Source organism: Cavia porcellus, unplaced genomic scaffold (assembly GCF_034190915.1).
Source record: "Cavia porcellus strain 051 isolate PalLab524CR breed Dunkin Hartley unplaced genomic scaffold, mCavPor4.1 scaffold_17, whole genome shotgun sequence".
Lineage (NCBI taxonomy): Eukaryota > Metazoa > Chordata > Mammalia > Rodentia > Caviidae > Cavia > Cavia porcellus.
This window is the reverse complement of record NW_026947500.1, coordinates 11,820,736-11,840,229: the sequence shown is the minus strand read 5'-3', so window position 1 is coordinate 11,840,229 and position 19,494 is coordinate 11,820,736. Positions and strand designations below refer to the sequence as shown.

General features: G+C 42.7%; 1 protein-coding gene across 1 annotated transcript in view; it reads right to left on the bottom strand.

Moving 5' to 3' along the window:
- Positions 1–13,535, bottom strand: part of Usp13 (ubiquitin specific peptidase 13) — a 107,793-nt gene extending 94,258 nt beyond the window's left edge. The window contains exon 1 of the mRNA XM_063227220.1: positions 13,305–13,535. Coding sequence (XP_063083290.1) covers positions 13,305–13,472 — 168 coding nt within the window. The 5' untranslated portion in view covers positions 13,473–13,535. The remainder of the gene's footprint in view (positions 1–13,304) is intronic.
- Between the last annotated feature and the right edge of the window lie 5,959 nt (positions 13,536–19,494).

Genomic DNA, 19,494 nt, shown 5'->3' with positions numbered 1-19,494 from the left:
ACATGAGGACAGCTACGGAGGTGCTCACAGACTAGGCAAGCATCATGAAAGCCATGGGTGCATGCAGACACCTAGCTGAGCACGTTGGCTGGTGCTAAAGTGAAGCAAAACTCGCACAAGCACTTCTCAGTTAGTATGTTAAGAAAACAAACTAACAAACAAAAAGCACCGTGGAAACACCTTATCAACAATAAGGTCTTTTCTAGTCATTTCTTATTTTTGTTTTACTTTTTTAAAGAGATGGTTTACTGCAGGCTGCAGGCTGATAAACCATGTTAACATGAAGATTGGGTTTGCAAATTAAGCCATAAAGCCCATCACTTGGAGCTGATGTGAATATGCATAAAAATTAGCCTGAAAAAGAGATCCCCTGAAGACGCCAGTGATGTTCATTCCTTGCATGGCAGGCAGAGCACCACGTGGGATCACCAGGTACACATTGTCTCTGTTTGGCAGCCCTAAGAGCTTATGTATGCCACCTCCCCTTCTCAGAAAGATTAAGGTAAGCCCTCTGGCACTAGCCCTCCAGCTAGAGTGCGGGACAGTAATAAGCAGCTTTTACGAGGCAGCTCTGAGGACAACAACCCTGCGGCAGGTACCAGGCGGGAGGAAAACCCAGGCTCAGGGAAACTGAACCACTTGCTGAGGTCACGTAGCTGCGAAGTAATAAGGGGGGTGGATTTGAATTCAGGCCAATTTGGCCGCTACACACTGCCTAATGCATCTGAGAAGCAGATGTCAGTCCGGTGGTGGGAGCCAGGTGGGTGGCTGTCAGCACGCACAGCTGTCGTTGCAAGGGCTCGGAGAAAAGAGCAGTTTGTCTTTTTTTTTTCCAGACCTTTTCATTCAACGAAAGCAGAAGGACCAAGTGAAGCAGAGCAGCACTGTGAGCCTGTGTCAGGCGCTCTGCTAGGCTGTTTACAGGACGGTGACACGCACCCAAGACAAACTCCGAAGGACAGCTGGAGTTCTTGGGAGGTGACTTCTCCTGGTTGACATCTCCCTGACCAAAAAAAAACCAGAGTTTCAAGACTCAAGGGCCTGAGCTCCTGGGAAAGCAGCCGCAAGGGTCCCTGGCCCCTGTGGTCCAGTCCAAGCCTCACGCTGGGGACTCAGTGGCAGAACCCACCAAACAGCATGTCCACGTTCAGCAGTTTTATCCCCAAAATACAACATGTGAATCACTTTCACCCCTGCTTCTTATACTACCCCATATTCTGATCCTTACGTTTCTTTCCTCCTGGCCAATCAAACCACTAATCCCTCTACCAGACTACCAAGCCTATTTCTAAGAACTGCTGGGGACAGAGACTCCCGTGTTCAGGTCACCACTTTAACAGTCACACCCAAAAAAAATTAATCAGGACAAGAAAATAACATTTGGTTTGATTAGGAAAAAGCTTTCACAACTATAATTCACTTCAAAGAAACTTCAGCCTCTCCACCAATTGCCTGAAGTGGGATGTGTATGCAGCAGAATTGCTCCAGAGTGCTCTTAGGTCATGAGCAGTTCAATGCACACGTTCCATCTACTCCAACTTCTCAGTCCTAGAGGAAATACTGCTGTAGGCTCCTCCTGTCTGAGTTTCTCTGGAACCTGAGCCAGTCAGAGGGAAAGTAAGAAATGAGAGTCAGTCACTATGTACTCCGCAAGGGATAGACAGCCCCACGTGGGAGCAGAGGTAGAGTCTGGGTCCTTCAAATGGCAGAGCTACTCACAAAGTTAGGTTCTCTAATCCGGAGTCTGCTCCACTCTGAAATCCAAACTGTGGCTTCTGAGCTCCAAGCCAGTTCCTAGTATTCCCAGGGGCACACAGTCCTAGCCCACTTCCCTTTACTCTCTCACCTTCCTCACTGGTGTCCTTAAATTAGGCAACAAGCCATGAAGTCTTCTTGGCCTTGACCCACTGAGTATGTTCTGCTGCTAAGTGGGGCCGTACCTTTATCTGATTCTCCACTGGTATGTTTCACATTTCACCTCTTCCCCCAGAGCTCTATTCCCACTGTCATCATCTGACCCAGGTGGCTCCTTCCCGGCTCCACAGCAGCTGGATCCTGCTGAACACTGCAGACCAGAAGCACTAAATGACCACTGTCCTTGCCCCCATTAGGGCTGACCTCCTCAAGACCAATCTCTTCTATACCGTCGCCTTCCAGTCCCCGCAATGATCTTCTGCTTTGTAAGTTTCCCAGTCTATCCACATGCCAACTCCAGCCTCACCTCTATACCTTTGCTCTCTTCTCCTCCAAAATGCCACATATTCAGATCCCACCTGGTCATCCTGGTCAGTGACTCTTTGGATGTACTGATCACTTCCAGGTTTGAAATCCTGTGCCCCAAAGATTTCAAAACCTAAATATCTTATAAGTGCTTCAGCCTCTAACCCCTGACACATCAGGCCTTAAATTCTGTTTCTATCGTGCACCAGATTTTTAGCAAGTCTTTGAGCAAATGACCTAACCTCTCAGTTCCCGCACCTGTCATGTACGGTAACAACAATAATGTCTTATAAGCCCATTACTGTTACATGAGTTAAACCAATGATAGATAGATAGACAGATACCTAGAACTTGTCTATTTCATAATAAAAACATGAAAGAGTGCACAAACTCCATTATGACACAGAATCTGCCTTACCATGGACCTCTCTGCCCACTATAGTGCTTACCCCAATGCTGGTGTAGGCTCTAAGTAGTAATACTTCCTAATTAACACAAAATGCAATGCTTCATTTTTAATCTTACCACGAGAAGCACATGCTATTCTATACCTCAAACAACATCTCTAGTCTCAAGGCACGTTCAGGTGCATTAAATGCTTGTCATTGTTGCATTGTCCTGATATCCCAGCCCTAAAATTAGGTGCTCTTGCTCACATCTCCACTGTGCTTGGGGACAAGAAGTGTCCTCCACTGATCATCATAACGCTGAATGTCAGCAGCAGAGCAAGCCAAGATCTGGCTACACCCACAGAGACCAGTGCTGTCTTATCTCCCTGAAGCACGAAACACAGGATCCCTTTACTAAGCTTCCTGGGGGCATCGAAAATTACAATGCAAAAAAAAAAAACACCCAGCAAGGACTCAAGACACTTTCCCTGGCTTTAAAAGGGTCAAATTTAAGACTTTATGGATACTAAGACAAAATAAAAGCACCATATTGGTTATTTGTTTAAATATTTTTATCACAAGCACACACTCATGATGTTAAAATAAAAAACAGAAAAGGGTTCCAGTCTTCCCTTTAACTCTCTCTTCAGACCTCAGCTATTCCATAACTGCAACCATCTTCATCCCAACTGTGACAGAGATGCACAAAGTGCTCTGAAGATACAGGAAAGCAAAATCCAGGTTGGCTTGGAGTGGTGGGGATTTTCCTACAGGACACCTGAGCTGGCTTTAAAGGACCTTGAGGGCTTTCCCAGCAGGCTGAGGGGTTGGGAGAAAGCATCCTCACCAAGAAAAGAGTGTGAGCAAACCCCCAGGGCTGAGGAAAGTTTTGACAAGTCACTTATAGAATCACTGTAAATTTATATCTCCAATTTTAACAGGGATTAATAGCAATAAGTCTTTTACTGTTCTTTTTTTTATTAATTTAAAAAGTAAATTTATATCTCCAAAAGAAGATGTCTGTAAGCTCCCATGTTTTTCTTTACCATCACACATCAATTTATCTGTTAGCTAGAAATAGTTTTTACACACGGATCATTATTATCCCCCTAAAAGTGACACCATCTGGGAAAAGCCTCCATGCCTACAGGGCAAGGTGCATTGCACAATAGTAAAGAGCACACAACCCCCAGGGGCCCAGACACTTGTACACCAATGATCAAAGCAGCATTATTTATAATAGCCAGAAGGCAGAAACAATCCAAATGTCCATCAGCAGATGAATGGATAAACAAAATGTAGTGTAGACATACAGGGGAATATTATTCAGCCTGAAAAAGTGAGGAAATTCTGATACACGACATAACATGGATGAGCTTGAAAAACATGGGAAGTGAAATACACCAGACACACAAGGAAACCTGCTGTGTGATTCCAATCCATAAAGATAGAAATCAGAATCATGATTAGAAGAGGCCAAGAGGAGAGGAAAGAGAAAATGTAATCCAACAGATACAAAGTTTCAGCGTGGGGTGATGAAAACTTCTAGAGAGGGACAGTACTGATTGTTATACAAGGATTTGAACATACTTAATGTGCTAAGTGAAACACTTATTATCTGTGTAAACTTTGTGCTTCAGTCTCTTCACCTGCAAAATGCTAGTAACAGTGTATAGCACAAGGCAGTTAGGGATTCAATGAGTTCCTCCATGTATAGAAGTGTATGCTAAGAGTAGCACTCCATATCTAGTAAGTGACTAACACTAGACACTGCACACACGCCAGAATCACCTGGAGAGCTGATTCCGACATATACTGCTAAATTCAAGCAGTGCTGAGATTCCATCTCATCCCAGAAAGAATGGCTATTATCTACAAGTCAACCAATAACAAACGCTGATGGGGTTGTGGGGGAAAGGAGCTCTTCTCCACTGCTGGTGGGAGTGTAAACTGGTGCAACCACTGTGAAAATCAGTGTGGAGATGCCTCAAAAAACTAACATTAGCAGTCCCATTTGACCCAGGTATTCTCCCTGGGCATCTTCCCAAAGGAATTAAAAACATCATAGCACAGTGTACCCATGTATGTGCACCCATGTTTATAGCAGCACAGTTTGTGACAGTTCATCTTGGAAACAGCCCAAATGCCCATCAACTATTGAATGGATAAGGCAGATGTGCTGTTTTGTGTTGGTTTGTCTTTGTACAACAGGATATTACCCTGCCATGAAGAGTAAGCTTGAGACATTTCTAATGGATAGACGTTGAGACCACACTCTTACATGAAATAAACTGCACGCATAAGTGTAAATATCACACTGTTTCTCTAGTGTGAGAAACCTAAAATGTAAAGGGCCAAAATGTATAATAGATATTTGAAAATGGGAAGAGAATACTCAAATGAGAAGGAGAACAAGGAGAGAGAGGGAAGAAAGAAAAGACAAGAGAAAAAGAACACAGAGGGAAAAATGGAAGCAAAGCTTTTGCAAATAAGGGGGTGACAAGGGTTGAAGGGTAGGGAAGAGAACTGGAAAAAAGAAGATGTATCACGAATAGGTACAAATTCCCTATAAGGCATGTGGCCATTATGAGTATCTAAAATGTATCAATATAGTTTTAAAAAAATAAAACTGAAAAGAGAAAAAAAAATAGACTACTAGGTCCCAAACCTAGAGTATTATCTATCTCAGAAGATCTGGGTTGGAGTGCAAAATTATCATTTTGTAAAAAGCGTATTAGTAATACAGAGTAGGATAGCTCATTTTGGGAAACTGGTTCATGCCTGTAATATATCTTGTAATTTTCAATCCCATTGCTCTCTTCTCTCTTTCTTCCCTAACCACCTACCCTCTTCTCTCCGAAAGTCTATCTTTCAGACTTTTCTGTCACCTTGCCTTAATTTTATATTTCTTATTTATTTTGTTGATCCTATAAGCTAAACCATTCAGTATATGCTGAGTCTGCCCTATTTATTTAACATGATGGTCTCCAGTTCCATCCATTTTTCTGCAAATTCTTTACCAAGTATACTCCTTTTTAGATATATGTATTATACATCACATTTTCTTTATTATAAATATATTTTTCTTTATCCATCTGTTGATGGGCATCTAGAATGTTTCAACAGCTTACTGTGAACTGACTATAAACATGCATATGCACGTGTCACTGTAGTAAGATGTTTTAATCGTTTCAAGAATATACTCAGAAGTGCAGCTGGATCAATTGGTATTTCTATTTTTAGTTTGTTGATGAATCTCCATACTGATTAGTGGCTGTACTGCTTTACATCCCCCCCAACAATGCAGACTGAGTTTTTCTCTCCTCCATCCATTCCTGTATTCACTGTTTTTTATGTTTTGAGGATAGTCGTTCTGGCGGGAGTGAGATGGAATCACTATGATTTGCATGTGCTTAACAAATAAAGAGGTCCATGATTTTCTTATACTTATTGACCCTTTGAACTTATTCATCTGTCCATTTTTTGGTTGTTATTTGTTTTCGAGGGGTTATTTTTTTTTTTAGTTCTTCATATATTCTAGAGGTTAACGCTCTACCAGGATAGTTAACACAGATTCCATCTTATTCTGTGCATAGTTTCTTCACTCTTTTCACCATTTTTTTACTGCACAAAACTTTTTAATTCGATACACTTCTTTCACTGCTGTTTGATATTATTTCCTGCATTATCTCCCAGCAATTTCAAACTCTCTGGTTTTATACGGAGGTCTTTGACTCATTTTTATTTGATTTGAGTACAGAGTGAGAGGTAGGGATCTAGCTTCCATCTCTACAAGTGGATATGCAGCTTTCCCATGTCACTCATTAAAGACACAGTCTCCTCTCCAGCGGATGATATTTTGACCACTCTGTCAATAATAAGATGGCTGTAGGTACACAGGTCAGTTTCTGTGCCTTCTGTTTATTCAGGTGCTCTTCCCGCCTGTTTTTATGCGAGTACCGCCTTCACTGCCATGGCTTTGTAGCAGTTCTTGAAATCTAGTATTAGATGCCTCCAGCATTGCTCTGTCTGCTCAGGATTACTTCAGCTATTCTGTGTCTTTTCTGATTTCATATGAATGTTAAGAAAAATTTTCTAGTTCTATGACGAACGTTTTTGGTATTTTCATATGATCACATGGAATCTGTATGTAACTTTTCATAATGTGCCCACGTTTACAAGTCTTCCTGATCCATTAACAAGGAAGATATTTCCATTTTCTAAGGACTTCAATTTCTTCCTACATCATTTCATAATTTTCATTCTAGAGGTCTGTCACCACCCTGGCTAAATGAGTTCTTAGGTATTTGGTCTTTTTGAGGCTACTGGGGTGGAATTGTTGTCCTTATTTCATTTTTAGTGTGCTCATGATTGGTGAATGGGAATGCTATTGATTTCTTTGTGATGATTGTATCGTGCCACTTTGCTGACTAAAAGTCTTCCGGTGGAGTGTTTGGCTCTTCTGTGTAAAGAATCATATCATCAACAACTAAGACAAAATTAGCCCTTCTATGAGATTCAGGACATGCTGGTGCTGTGGGTCCAGAAGGTACCATGTGATAATCTGCTAACTGTTACAATCAATCCTGGAAATGCCTGGCACAGTACCAGATATATTAAAATAAACACTATGGAAGGAAATACAGAAAGAAGGATTTACTGAATGCCTAGCATAAAGTTTTTCCACAAGTAGATGGAAATCTCAAAGGCTTTCCTGGCGAATGTCTAAGCCAGCCATGACCACCAGGCCCCCATCCACCAGAGGTTTGCAAAAAATCCCTGGAAGACAGAGAAGTAACCTTAACATTTCAATATCACCAAAGCATCTCAGAACTTCAGAGGGTAGGATCGAACCTCCCTCTCAGGAAACAGCCCCGAGACTGGAAGAGAAGAAGAGGCATTGGGAGCACACTTGATCCTCAGCTTCACATCCCCCTGCACCACTGTGTGCAGATGACTGTCACAGCAGGTGCATCCAGCAGTCCAAACCCCAGCTGCACCCGCTTGCTGCTCAACTGCCATTCATGGGAAGCCCGAAGGATCCTACTCAGGCCTGCTGGGCACAAATGCAAACCTGAAGAATGAGTTCATTTCCACTCCTGGAGCAACATTTGACCAGTGGTGGCTGGGAGCCAGCGGATAAGTATTCCCCTCTTCCATATCTCAAGGGGGGGACTCTGAAGTGCATTCCACAGGAATCCCCAAAGGGATTTAACACTGGCTGTTTACTGTGCAAACCAGCTTAGTAACCCACTCTTAAACTGGCTTTCCTTCCTTCTCTTGGTCACTGTTACATTTCTCTTCCCTGGGATAACTTTCCAAAATAAACTGCCTGACCAAAGGTTTGCCTCAGCTTCTACCTTTTCAGGTGGTGACCTAAGGCAAGACAATGTAGACCAGCATGCCACTCAAAACACAAGTGATCAGGGGACACGACCAGCACCAGGGAGGGCACAGTTCTCACCACAGCCCAGCGCATGGTGCCAAGGTTTACATTTAGTTAACTCTTTTTATTATTATTATTATTTTAAAGACAACAAAACCAAACAAAATAAAACAGAATAGGGCCAATCAAAACAAAATCAATGACAGCAATACAGAACTTCAAAATAAGATATTAGGAAATCAACAATGGCTACCATAATGCCTCTTGTTATTTTAAAAATAGCTTCTGGGACCAGGGATTTAGCTCAGCGGCAGAAGTACCTACCTGGCAAGTGCAAGGTTATGAGTTTGATCCCTGGTACCAAAAAAAAAAAAAAAAAAAAAAAGAATAGCTGCCTGCACTATCAGACATAATAGAATCTAACAAAACAAAACAAAATAAAACCAAACCAATAAATACAGAACTTCAAAACAATGTACTAGGAAGATAATCATGGCTACCACCTTTCCTTTTTAGATGTTTCCTCCCCTTTCACCTTCACAATATATATTGTACATTTTGGACCCCATTAATTCATTCAGTTTTTAATATTAGGGAGACAACATGATGTTCATCTACGTGAGTCCAAATCATTTCACCCAAGAGCATGATCTCAAGTTGCAACCATTTACAGGAGCCTCAAGGTTATCCTTCTTTACAGTCAAGTAGCTTTCCATTGTATAAAAAGACCATATCTTTCCTATCAATTCCACAGTTGATGGGCAAGCTATCCTTGTGCTTTTTTCATATGGAACATTGTCTTGTCTCTGCCAACCTTCAGTCCACGAATTTTCTTTCAAATCAAATGTGTTTCTTGTTCACAGCACATTGATGGATTCTGTGTCTAATCCACTCTGCCCATGTTTGTTTTTATTGGTGAGCCTAGGCCATCTAAATTAACAGTTACAATCGACATGCCCTGGCTCATCTCTACCATGCTATCCTACCATCGGTCCCCCATTTTTCCCCTCTGTTCAATTGCCTGCCCTGCTCAGGGTTCTCCCTCTCCTCCAGGATTGCAGCTAACAAATGCAAATGGAAAGATCTCTTAAAAATAACGAGGAACCAGGAAATAACAATTGAATGGCTGCAAGACAACGCAAAGAAAAATAATTTAAGACAGATAGGTGTCTGCGAAAAAGCAAGGGTCAACAAATGACATAAAAAGACTATTTATAAATAGCAAAGAACTTCCCAAGCATGGGGAAAAGACCTGACATACAGATAAGTGCTACATATAGAACTCCAACTAGCCATAACCAAAATAAATCTACAACCAGACATAATAATCAAGATCACAGAAATTCAGCACAAGAACAGACGATTAAAGTCTGTCAGAGAAAAGAAACACATCACCTTGGAAAACCCATCAGAATCACAACACAATTCTCAACATAAATCATCAAGTCAAGGAAACTTGGAGTGAAATATTTCAAGTCCTGAAAGAAAGTAACTTCCAAACCAGACTGATGTACCTGCAAAACTATCTTTCAAAATTAATGAGAAACAAGATACTTTCATGATAAAGAACTGAAGGAATTCATGACCACCAAACCAACCCTACAAAGAGTACTGAAGGATATTCTAGAGAGAGACAAAGATGACTGTGGTTCTAGCTAACTCTTTAAAAATAAAGATCCCATGAGTAAAAGAAATGATAGTCAACTCTGAGGAATAGAGCACAGCTTCTGTGTTGTGTGATACAGACTAATCAATGTAACTAGAGGAACAGATGAAGTCTGAAACAGAATGGAAGGATAAAGAGCTTTGAAGAATAATCAGAAGAGAGAAGAAAAGGAAACAAGCCTGACACATGGAGAGGAGAGGAGAGGAGGGGAGGGGAGGGGAGGGGAGGGGAGGGGAGGGGAGGGGAGAGGAGGAGGACAAGGTGTACAGGGATGCAAGAGGCGCTGGACAGCCAGGTGGTGAAAGACTTCCAGGTTAGTCCAGGAAAGCTTGGGAGTGGAAGTATGAACCAGAAACTTTCTCCAATTAACCACGTGAAACTTTCTACATAACAACTGACAACCAAGTTCTTGACCTTACAACATGCAGTTGACTTTTTTCCCTGTTTCTCTTTCCCTCGCTTCCTTTTGTTTTCTTCCTTCTTTCCTCCTTTTTTGTAAAGCAAATATATAGAGCAAATACATGGTAATGCTAATTGACCAGAATTATTTTCTTAATCCACAAAACAATCCCATGACATGGGTTCTACTATTGTCTCCATTTTACAGATGGAGAAACTGGGGCACAGGGAGGTCACATGATTGGGTGACAATGATTCAAACTGCCAACATGGCTCTCTTTTTCACACTTGTCCCCTCCAGTCAGCAAAATCACTGTATTCTACATGATAATCCCACACAAGTCCTTCCCCAGTGTTTCTCATATGTGGCATCTTCGCCATGTGCAGAGCGGATTGCCTGATGTGATTCATGCATTTCCTACACATTCATTGAATTCCTAGTTTATATGCCAGCTGCTGGAAATGAGAGTCTGATAGCAGAAAAGATGCACTCAAAGGCTCAGACACACATGTTGCTGGAAATTTGTTAGACAATCTCACGGATCTAGAGGCAGCAACGTGGAAACGACAAACAGAGGAAGAACTATCTGAACTTAATCTTCCTGCCTGGTAAGGTTTCATAGACTGAGAGTTTAATCAAGTCAAGGAGAGGTGAACCTACACATCAAGGTAAGAGGGTGGACCTGGAAGAAACAAATTTTCCCTCACCTCCAAGCAGCCTGGCATTGAGCCCCAGCCCTAGGTGCTGGGAGGAATGTCCAAATGTCCAAATGAGTAAATGCTGTCCACTCAATACTCACATCGCACAAGGGCAAAGGTCTTCATACCATGTCTGAGACACGGTAGGAGCAAAACATAAGTTTGCCGATCATAGTCTTCTTCCAACAGCACTTTAAGCCACATTACCAACAATAAACAAATATATATATAATTATATCTGTATTTGTGTGTGTGTGTGTATATATGTATGTATGTATGTATGTATGTATGTATGTATCGAGATCAAATACTTTTCCAGGATTCAAAGTCCCTATCATCTCTTCTCTTCTTGAGTCTGAGCTTACTCCTTTTTACATTCCAGATCAATCTTTTTTTTTAATACATTACAGGCAAATAAAAAGAAGATATTCACACATTATATATTGCAAATATGATTTACCTTGCCTAGAATACTGATCTCCTTTATTTTCTACCCACCTTTATTTATGAACTGTTTTTCAAGAATCCGATACAGGGAAGATTTTTGTTTCACTTAACTGGTTTTTATTGGGGTGGAAGGGTGTATTTGTCTTTGTTTTTTCCTTTCTCTACAACAATCTCAGGATACTTTTGGATTAAAGTTTGATACATTTGGCACTGAGGAACTTTGCTCAGTATGGCCAGCCGTGCACATACATGAGCTGGGCATAGCAGCTACTCAAGAAATGTTTATTGGATTCATAATGAAACGTTAAGAAAATACTGCAAGGAAAAACCGCACACTGTGAAGCACTGTACGGTTAAGATGCCTGTCATAAAACCTTCCCTGTCTTCCTCCCTGAAACACAGATAATGATTCATCAACCATGTAAATGACCCTGGTTTCCCCTAAGGAACCACCCTGACAGAATAAAACCATCATTTTACACTGGACAGAGTGCTTCTAGAACAGTACCGGCACACATTAAGTTCCCAATAACCTCAGTATCTGTGGAAGCTCATTAAAACAATCATCTTTTTCTCACGCCTGACATAAGGTGGTAAACTTCTCTAACAACAAAGTTTGTAAGCAGAACTGGAAGAGCAACCCAAATCAAACACAGAGTAAGTCACTGTACCCACATTACACATCATCCCATCCCAAAAGTTTCAGAGGTCTTTTCTTTCTTCTTCCTGGAGATCAGTCTGTCAAATAGTTAGGACCTCCATCTCTCTACACCCTTAGGAGCTATTAGTGTAACATGCCCCACACTAGCCACGAATTCTGAAAACGGAGTTTGCAAGTATCCTATGGACACCAGGACGCAATGGCACTGCCAGCACTGAGGGTCACTTCAGGTAGCATGATAACAGCAAGCTGAGTACTAAATGTAACCGTTTCCCTCCACTGTACATGGATCTTTTTGAAAGAAAAAAGTAATTAACCAGTAAGTTAAATATTTATTCCCAAATGATCTGGAATAGCATAAAAGAAAAAAAAAACATTTCAATGAACACATTAATTCTGGGACTCCAATGTATATTAAACAACACTGCTCTGAAACCAGAATCAACCCATAAGCAGCTAAAGAAAACTTTGGAAATCTCTCCGCTCTTTTGCAGCTCCCCATAGACACACACACACACACACACACACACACACACACACACACACAATATTCTCTCTACTCCAAGTAAAAGAGTTGAGACCATTGTGGGCCTCGCCTCTGCCTCCAATCCATGCACCTCCCGATGCATTGGGATCGGCGGGGTGACATATGAGATCTAAAGTGGGTGGATAAAAATAACCTGGTCTTCAAAAAGACATGATAAACGCCAGACAGCTGAGTCACTTTGAAGCCCATGTTCAGCCCTGAGAGGGGCATTCACCTTTCTTTGGCTTCCCACACATTCACCCAGCCAGTGAAAACCACCACTGGTGGGAGAGGGTGATGTGTGGCAGCTTCCTCCTCCAGGCTCTGAGGTTACCACTCGGAATTGAACTTTTAATAATTTATACTGGCGCACATCAGCCCAACTGACTCATTCAGAAAGGAAAAGGGGAGAAAGGCTGGAGAAAATCATAATCCAGTAGACCCGTATTCCTGCAGCCCGGTGGCGCCCCCTCCCCAAAGCTGCTTCTCACATTCTGGTGGCAGGAAAGGCTGGGGGGCAATGCCAAGTGGAGGGAGACGAGCTCAGGGGCATCAGCACTGTCTAGGAGGGGGAATCCCTGGGCACAGCACACGGCCACCGTGCGAGATCGGCCGTGGCTGCTGGGGGGCGAGATGGACCCCACCACCTACCCTCCGCCCTGTCTCACCCAGGAGGACGCCAGCGCTCCGCACCGCGCGGCTCCGGCGGGAACGAACTCTTCCACCCATCCCTCCCCCGCGCGGCGGAGCCTGCGGAGCTCCGGGCCGGCCTCCCCCGGCGCCCCGCGTCGGGCTGCAGCGGCCCCGGGAGGGGGACCCGGCCGCCGCGCACCGCCCCGCCGCAGCCTCCCGCGCCGGGTCCGGGCCGCCCGGGCCCCGGCACCGCCACCCGCCGGGGGCGCCGCGCTCACCGGGGAGTCGTAGGAGAAGGCGCACTCGCTCTTGTAGACCCGGTCCCCGGACCTGGGCACGCGGATCGTGGGCATGTGGGGCACCAGCAGCTCGCCGATGTCGCCTGCAGCCATCTTCCTGCCGCCGCCGCCGCCCAGCACGCCGAACAGGGCGCCCCGGCGCTGCATGGCCGAGAGCGCAGCGCGCCGAGCACCGAGCGCCGAGCACCGGGCCAGCGGGCCGCGCGCGGGGCGGCCGGGGACGGGCGGGCTCGGCGGGCACTCGCGCCCGGGGCGGGGGACGCTGCTATTTTTAATCCAATGGCGAGTCGCCGGCCCAGCTGCAGCGTCAGGCGGGGCGCTGGGCAGCCGCCGCAGCGCGCCGGGGAGGGGGCGCCGGAGGGCGCCGGCGAGCCCCGGAGCCCCGAGCGCGGGAGGCCCGAGCGCGCCCACGCTGGCGGCGGCTGGGCACCAGCCGGTGCTTTCCACCGAGAATCCTAGCTGGCCAGGGGGCCACTCCGAGAAGGCCAACACAAAGACTGGGAGTTGTTTTTTAAAAAAAACCCGAAGCCCCTCGACCTCCCTGGACTGGGTCTGTGCGTTCATCTACAGGGCCCAAAACCGTGTTTGCACCACGCACTCCAGTGCTACCTCACTTTTTTGAAGCATCAAACAAACATTCAGTAAGAGACTAAAATAAAACCCATCAAAGATAGTTTTTGTTTTTGTTGTTTTTGCAATAATACAAGATCTTCCTACACTTAGGATGTTTTTTAGCCCTCCAAGGCAAAGATGTTTTTCTCTACCTTTAGAATGTCTTCTGTGTGATTCAAGGTTCCCTGGTTTGAGGATCTAATGTGCAGATAGACAGACAGAGAGACATATGCCTGTCCTGCTCATCCTGTTCCCCAAAACAGATAACTGAAATGGGATTGTGTTGGGGAGTTGATGATTTGAGATTTGAAGCACACCACACCAAAGGTACTCGGTGCAGGCCATTCAGTAGTCTCTGCCAGTGAATGATACACAAACCAACAGGGGACCTAATGCAGGTTTCTGTTAAGCCTCTCCTAGATCAGATAGTACATAAAGTCTTTTTATTGTTGTTTTGTTTTGTTTTGCCAAGTTCCCTATTAACTCTCCCTGTTTCTCCGTGGTTCTCCAGATCTGTCTAAATTTCCATCTTCTCAAGCCAGACTTGAGCAGACCACACATTATTCTAACTCACAGTTCCAAATGCCAGCTGATGAAAGTGGGAGAGGCCATGGCAGACAGCAAAAACTTCAGCGCTATTGTTACCTCAGGAGCTGAGGATTTAGCTCAGTGGAATAAGCACCTGTCTTGCAAGCAGGGGGTTGTGAGTTTGATCCTCGGTTCCGATAAAAAAGACAAAAAAAAAAAAAAATACATAGTTATCTTCCTTATTGGCCGAATTTGCTAAACCAGTGTTGGACTGGGATTTACTCTCAACTTGCCATCTTCTGTACAGCATCTGTTTAGGATCATGGATGACATGTGCTCCAAATACAGGGGAAAACGATTCAAAATGTTCAAAACTTCAAATTTAATCAGATCAAATATATATCAAATCAGTGAGACACTTTTTCATCTTTTGTGCTGACAAAGATACATTGAACTAGCCTTGTTTGAGAAATAGACCCTTGTGTACATTGTTGGGGGAAATTTTAACTTTGGAAGCAATTTTAATAATACTGATCATAATTTAATATGTGTACACTGTTTTCCTAGTAATTCCTTGTCTAGACATTTGTGCTGCAGATAAATTTGGACCACATAAGAATATTTGTGGGTGCACTATTTATAGTGATAATAAGCTGAGAACAATGTAGACATCTACCTGTAAGGAGTAATTAAAATATAGTATTCTTGGAAAGAGTAAATAGCTCTACATGTGCTGATGTGGAACAATTTCAAATCATATTCAAATTGTTCCACATTTTGAGATGAAAATGATACATGCAAATCAGTGTGTAAAGCTGAGGAACGTGTGGAAGACTGATGATATGTAGGAAGCACTCTGGCGCATCCTGTGTACACCTTCCTTCTGGCTGGTTATGGCCGTGGTAAATATTTTTAAAGTTGCCCCTTCAGATAGACTTGTACTAGAGCATAAACATGCATGGTTGGCCTTTAGATGTTTCCAGAAAAATACAAAAAGAAGTACTGACTGTTGGGCTCTGTGGAGAGGAACAGAAAGCCTGAGTTCAGAGAAGGATTTACTACTGCTCTTTACCTTTTTATATTATTCAAATTTTACCACATGCAAGAATTGGGTTAAAAACTAATAAGAACTTGGTTGTAGAAACACTCCAAGTTCAACAATCAGTAACAGTAAATGGAGGTTGAAGACAATTGTTACATCACTGTAGCAAAGCATGCTAACTTTTTTTGTAGGTTCAAATCATGATAAATGGTCCTTGTATAGTCAACTGAAGTAATCAGTCAAGGATACTTCTTGCAGCCAAAGGCTGCTGGTCTGGCAGCTCAAGTCATCACAGGCTCCACCGTGCCTTTCCAGAGAGTTGAGCAGGTGTCACACTTTATTGGTGTGAGGACTTCAGTCCTCTCTGTATACCAGAAAGCCCATGGCACGCCAGATGAAAAGGTCTAAACTGAGGAAAATTGATACCATATAAAACATAGGAGAATCACTGAGCCGGGTACTCCTCAAAGATGCTTATGTAAATCTTAAAATGATTAGGATAAAATAATCCTTTTTTTTTTTTGTATTGGGACTCAAACTCAGGACCTCGCACTTGCCAGGTAGGTACTGTGCTACTGAGCTATATCCCTGGCCCTCAATATTTTTAGAGCGGAAGCTTGTTGCAGTGTATTGCTTAACATATGATGGTTATACAATATTATTTCTACTGGGTAAAAATAAACATGCATTTGACATGGCCAAAAGGATATAATAACTTTAAATGGTTATGATTTGGTTGTAAGAGATTTTGTTTCTACTTTCAAAATGTCTCCAATGATGTTACTTTTTTATATAGTATAAAACTTAGCAAGACAAAAATGTTAGTAAAAGGAAATTCACTAAAGAAAAATGTATCAATCAAAACATTTTAGGGCTGGGCATTGTGGCAACACCAGTAGTCCCAGCTACTCAGAGGGCTGAAGCAGGATTGCTTGAGCTCAGGAGTTTTAAACCAGTCTGAGCATCATAACACAACCTTGTCTCAAAAAATAAAAATTCAGGGGAGGAGGGAAGAGAGGGAAAAAGGGAGGCATTTGAAGAAAAAGTTCTATCTCAATTACTTGGACCTTTAAACATAATTGTGCAAGTTCTGAGTGAATTTCTAACTGGACTATGTTTCTACTCACCAGTTTTTGCACATGGATCTCAATCAGTAAGCAAGAAGGGAAAAGTCATGATGGGTCAACAATTTTAACTTCCAATATAAATTCAAAGTCTTAACATAAAGATTTTTAGAAGACATAAGACCGAGAATCAATTTGCACCTGTCCAAGTATTGAGGCTACTCCATCACTCTGCTGGTCAAGGATGGAGCTGGCTCCAATGGTGTGACACTCTAGAGCCTCTCCTGTACTTCAAGCTTTACATCTCACTCTAGCATTCTGAAAACATCGCCTCACTGTCCCCTAAATGGAAATGAACTTCTTATACGACATGGAATGAGCTTTTCGCTCACGGTGGCAGCAATAAGCCTGAACCCACTACTGGAAGCACCCTCATGGCTGCACAAGAGAGCTTTATTGGGGAGGTGGGGGTCAGCCAAATTGTAGCCTTGGCTGAAAGGTGCAGTTGATCCAGCAACCAACCTGCTGCTGAGAGAAACAAGTTTTTATTGATTTGCTGAGGTGAGCTAAGATTCAGTAAATTTCCACTAGCCAGGAGCATGGTTCCAGAAGATATTTCTTCTTGCGATGGACTTGGACCAATTGTGTATCTGGCATCATCATCCTGTACAAAACACCGAGCCTTGCACTTGGTGTTTTATTAACCGTCTGTCCACTTTGATCAAGAGGTCTTCAGTTACTCTGCTAGCTAGCATCATCATCTTGTGTAAACCTCCTGGACTTATGATGACTGAAGGACTCTTAGTGTTTGAGTAAAAGAACACATATCGTTTCCAACAGGCAATAGGCCAAGTCGACCCTGTATCATAGTATTGGATGAAGCATGGTTTAAATAATCAATGTGTCTGCTTATGGAGCTGAGTAGAATCTGACTCAAGTGTTAAGACCACAAAAGGGGACAGACACAATATGAAGACAGACATCCTAAACCTTTTATCCCATTCTAGTAGCCCATCAGACACATGCAGGCCCAAGTGAATTCAATGTTCTCAGCAAAAATGGCCTCTAGGTCACTGGGAGGTAACCTATGTTATCACGACCCACACATCAGAGGTGCTGCCTACAGAAAAGCTAGTGAGAAACTAACAATGTGTGACATCCAAAATCAGTGATTTTAAAATGATTAAGAGCAAAGATAGCTAGTGGGTCTTTTATTCTTGATAACTGTTTCTCATTTCATGCCAGTATTCTGTATCTGTGGTTGTACCAGGGTCTCATGATGGGTCTGTCAAAATATAATGTTACAAAGGATATAAGTTTATTGTACCCAGAAGTTTATCATGCCAGCCTTCTGTCCCACCGTGGTGATCCCTAATTACTCTCAGCCTTTGTTGAAAGTTCTCTACTATTTCTATCATCTTAATCTTCTTAAGATTTAGTATTTGGGGGTGAAGCTGTAACTCAGTGGTAGAATGCTTCTCTAGAATGCATGAGGCCCTTGATTCTGTTCCCAGTATCCCTGAAAAGGGGGGCAAAAAGATGATAGCTTTTTCCATGAAGACCTTTCTGACTGCCTTCACAAATACATCTTTAAAAATTACAATCCCTATTGTCTATTCACATCATTGGAAACTCCTTTATGGTAGCTCTTGTACTGTAATGAAATTAGCCTTGGTTCTTTGTTTTATAGCTCTGTAGAGGAAGCAACCCCTATGAAAGAATCTTCATATCTTAGCATCCTCGCACATTGTGAAAGCTCAGTGTTGCCCTTCTAGAATGGTTTTATTTTAGGTACTCAACCAATAGCAAATGAGTGACTCACATCCATGACATTGTAATGAATATGTTTTTCAGTCTGCTTTGGGTCATTTCAATAAAACTCACTGCTGCACAAATGTTATTCCAAGAACTGACAGCACTTATATTAAAATGTGATGTGCATATGAATTGTGATGACCAATGTCATAAGGAGGAGTTGGGTAGCTCTACAGAGGAAAAAGATATTCTAATTATTTTAATTAATGGACTAGCTCTTGACCTCAAATATCTTCCAGCAGTGTACAGTGTGATTCTATGAAGTTGTTTATGATGAGATTTGTTAGAGAGACATAGGCATAAGTATTTTATGATGGTGGTTAAACCTATTATTAACTATAGAATATGGCAATGGTTAAGAAGCTAATGGCATTTTCTCTTTGAGATAATTCTACATACATTAAAATCATGTAATGTTCCTTAGCATGGAAATCTGATTAGTATAGCATAGAGTAAGATATAGATTAGGATGGGCCACATGTTAACAGTGGTTATCTCTGGGTGTTAAAAATTTTTTCCTTTTGCCTTTCTGTATATCTAAATCTTCTGCCCTGAGCATCTATTCTTCAGTTAGTGAAGGGAAAACGTTAACTTTTTACAGTACCACCAGTCATATCAATTTTCTCTTCCATCTGTACTCTTTCTCACTTGCCTCCTTCACCACCCATATAACAGTGAGCAAGTTTTGCTATTAGATTCATAGGCTGCCTACCTAGCTGGAAGGTAGGTTCACATCGGAATGAGCAAACTCCTTGAGCAGTTCTTAACATCAGGATAAGGTAAGCTGTTCTTCATTTTATAGGGAAATCCGAGATGCTTGTTCACCTTTGCGGATTTCATGATGTACAATACTGCCACCATCCTTGCAGGAGCTTGAGTCACAAGAGTCTCACAGAGGTAGGCAGATGGTCTCTCAATCTAGTCTGACAATGGTCGGTCATCTGTCTTTAAGCCCACATTTCATGCAAACCCAGGAGAAATGTCCTCCACTCCAGGTAGAGAAGCGCAGTGTGAGCATTTGTAAAATACTAACCATGAACCAGAGAATGCACTTCAGATTTCCCAATAATGGGTCAAAGCAAGTTACGCAAATATAACACATAGTGAC